This window comes from Elephantulus edwardii, unplaced genomic scaffold, assembly GCF_000299155.1.
Source record: "Elephantulus edwardii isolate Elephantulus edwardi_28Jun2011 unplaced genomic scaffold, EleEdw1.0 scaffold00014, whole genome shotgun sequence".
Lineage (NCBI taxonomy): Eukaryota > Metazoa > Chordata > Mammalia > Macroscelidea > Macroscelididae > Elephantulus > Elephantulus edwardii.
In genome coordinates this window covers 25880295-25883652 of record NW_006399764.1, presented here as the reverse complement: position 1 = coordinate 25883652, position 3358 = coordinate 25880295, and the positions used below count along the sequence as shown (strand labels likewise).

Below are 3358 nucleotides of genomic sequence, written 5' to 3'. Positions count from 1 at the left end.
AGGAAGGAAGGAGAGAGAAAAAGAGTAGGGGGAGGGAGGGAGGGACAGAGAGAAGGAGAGGAGAGAGAGAGAGAGATCGCTATGGGCTCAAATTGACCACAGAAATGGGAAAGGTTAGACAGGAAGCAGAGGGCAGTGAGTTTGTGTCAGAGGGGAGGAAAAACCAAGGTGAGGCTGGCTGCACAAGTGGCACTGAATGGCAAACAGAGAAACTGCTGAGTTGGTGTGTATTCTGCTATGCGTATTTCAACACCAAAAAGAAGTTAATAACTACCTTCTGGCCGAGGGGTAAAGTCCAGAGCTCTCCAGGACGGCCAGGCCCACACTAAATCTCCACCCTCAGACCCATCTGCTCGCTCTCCTCTCAACCTTCAAGCCTCTGGTACTCCAGCCAATCGCGCCTCTTTCTCCCGCTCCCTCTGGTTCTACCTTCCCTTCCAGGCTCTTTCTTATGACCTCTCCCAGGAGGCTTCCTTCACTCTTCCACGCAGCCTCTACCTGGTCAAACCAAACCCACTGCCAAATCCAACAGTGACCCCTGAAGAATACAAAATTAGAGGACACTCCCATTGGGTTTCTGAGATTGGTATCTTTATAGAAGTATAGTGTCTCATTTCACCCCCAAAGAGTGGCTGAAGGGTTTCAACTGCCAAACTTTCAGTCCATCACTTAATTCACTGCCCCCCACCCCCAGGGCTCCTTGGCCTCTCCCCTCCACATGATTCCACGATTTCCTGCAGTACTTTGTTAGGAATGAGGGCACATCCTACACCGATGTCTCTCCATTGTGTGGGCTCCTTGTTGACATGGGTTGTGGAGACACAAAGGCCATCCTCCCCACACGTCTATAGTGACACCCTAAGATCTTCACTCCACTGAAGATCTCCCTCCATGGACTCTACACTTCTGCCTGGTGTGTGCTAGAAGCTGGAGATGCCCAGCAGGGTAAGAAAATCACATCTCCTAAGACCCACTTGGCTTGGCAGAGAACCCATCAAAGTGATGGAGGACAGAATGAAGCTAATACTTGCCTCTTGCCCCCCTGAAAAGGACTCTGTAGTGTTTTTCCAGTCGCTTGGCCATGTAGTTGGCATTTAATATGGCAGCTTCTGTGGCCTGTTTCAGGCCCTTGCCTCCCATCATCTGCAACAGAGAAAAGGAGTCATCAGGTACCGAGCAGGTGAGGCCAAGGGTCAAGTGACTCACCCATGCCAGGCCTCAGCCCACCTCACACAGTTCAACATCCTGCTGAGATCTGGCCCCAGAAAGGCCCAATCAGAATCTACATTTTAACAATATCCTTATTATAGGATGGGAACTTGGTGGCATGGCGCATAATGTGTCAAAATCTGCTAACAGATGCCACGAAGTAGGTGGCAATGCCTTAACCGTATGCGTGTTGTAAAGGCCCAAAGGGCCTCTTCCATCCTTGTCAAGGGGAGTGCTAACCTCTCCTTTCATACAACACAAAATCTGCTAACAGAAAGGTCAGAAGTTTGAATCCACTGGCTCCTCTTAGCGAGAAAAACGAGGTAGTCTCAGAAACAGGTTGGAGGGTCACAATGAGTCACAAAGAAGGACCCACACAGTGGGCTTGTTTTGGGCACATTACAGGATAGCAAGAGTCTTGTGGGTACACATAAATACCACCGGCGTATCTTGTTTGGATATAGATTCTGTCTTACTCTATCTGGGTGCAGATGCAAATTTTTAGGAGAGGGTTAAACTGGAATGAACTGGTTCAAAACCTTGCACATCCTCAAATGAATGTCCTACAAAGGAAGTCAGCCTGGCCCAACTCTGCACTGCAAAACCCCCATGGGCACTTGCGGTGATTTCTGCTTTCCTCCCTCAGACGATAACGTCATGCTTCTTACTGTGGTAGCCAGGCCCACGACAGGGTAAAGCTGACCACTGACTGCTGCACTGTCCAAAAAGGTAAATGACTGTCCTTAAGAGCGTGTACATTTTGGGGGGGTTTGTTCTGCTTTGTTTTAACTGTAAATTTGGTAAGTCTTGGTAATTGCTAGGAAAATAGCAGGATCTTGTCCAAAGTTCCCACTGAACCAATTTTGCATGGTTCGTCTTCCAACTGTCCACAGTCAAAGCCAGCACTGTTTAACGACTGCCAAGTTCCAGCATATCCTTTCCTGGTGGTTAATAAGCCTTTGAGATCATAGCAAATGAATAACATTCCAGCAAAGAACTGAAGATCAAATCAATTTTTCTTCCTAGTAAACACCATGTCCAATGCAGGTTTGGTAAAAAAGATGTAACTGGTGCAAAGCACATTTGGTGAGTGAACACCAGATGCATCAAGCGTGGCACAGAGTCCAGGACTCCAGCCTGAGAAGAGGGTGCTCAGGGGGAGAGCAAGGGTTTGGGGAGGAGGTCTGGGGGCACGGGAGCTGGAGACGCTGTGTAGAAATGGTTGAATGGGAACCTGAACTGTTGTGTAAACCTTCACCAAACATGTGAGGTTAAAAACAAGACTCATGAAGGCCACGCAGATCAAGAGTAACAGCTTCAGAGAGAGCGTGAAGAAAGCGAAATGGAGGGGTGTGTATCGAACCTAACGGTATGCAACCTGGCCTACAACGGGAAGCTGGAGGAGTTGAAGGAGATCATCCTGGCCGATAAATCCCTGGCTACTCGAACCGATCAGGATAACAGAACTGCATTGCACTGGGCATGCTCCGCAGGACATACAGAAATAGTTGAATTCTTGCTGCAACTTGGAGTGTCAGTGAATGATAAAGATGATGCAGGTTGGTCACCTCTTCATATTGCTGCTTCTGCTGGCCGAGATGAGATCGTAAAAGCCCTTCTGGGAAAAGGTGCTCAAGTAAATGCTGTCAATCAAAATGGCTGTACTCCTCTGCACTATGCAGCTTCCAAGAACAGGCATGAGATTGCCGTCGTGTTACTGGAAGGTGGGGCTAATCCATATTCTAAGGACCATTCTGAGGCTACAGCAATGCACCGGGCAGCAGCCAAGGACATTTAGCCTGTGATGAAGAGAGACTGGAAGAAGCAAAACTGTTGGTGTCCCAAGGAGCAAGTATTTACGTTGAGAACAAAGAAGAAAAGACACCCCTGCAAGTGGCCAAGGGTGGCCTGGGCTTAATACTCAAGAGAATGGTAGAAGGTTAAGCAGTTGAAATTCATTCGTTGTATGGTTTATGGTTTTTCCCAGTGTTCTGGAAACTAATATACTTGTGCACAAGACATCATTTGTGAATGATGTTTCCTCACCTTCAATGTCTTAGAAACATGTTGAATGTTTTTCCCGCTGAGGTACTTGTTCTAAGCTTACAACTTGTATTCAAGGTATTCATAACTGTTGAATAATTGTTTA

The 3358-nt window shown here is 47.5% G+C and overlaps 1 protein-coding gene and 1 pseudogene across 1 annotated transcript in view; one reads left to right on the top strand and one right to left on the bottom strand.

Annotated features, from left to right (window-relative positions):
- The window catches only part of GLDC (glycine dehydrogenase (decarboxylating)), a 99380-nt gene that overhangs the window by 10288 nt on the left and 85734 nt on the right, over window positions 1-3358 (bottom strand). The window contains exon 21 of the mRNA XM_006881305.1: window positions 1032-1143. Coding sequence (XP_006881367.1) covers window positions 1032-1143 — 112 coding nt within the window. The remainder of the gene's footprint in view (window positions 1-1031; window positions 1144-3358) is intronic.
- LOC102866801 lies at window positions 2552-3007 on the top strand (annotated as a pseudogene).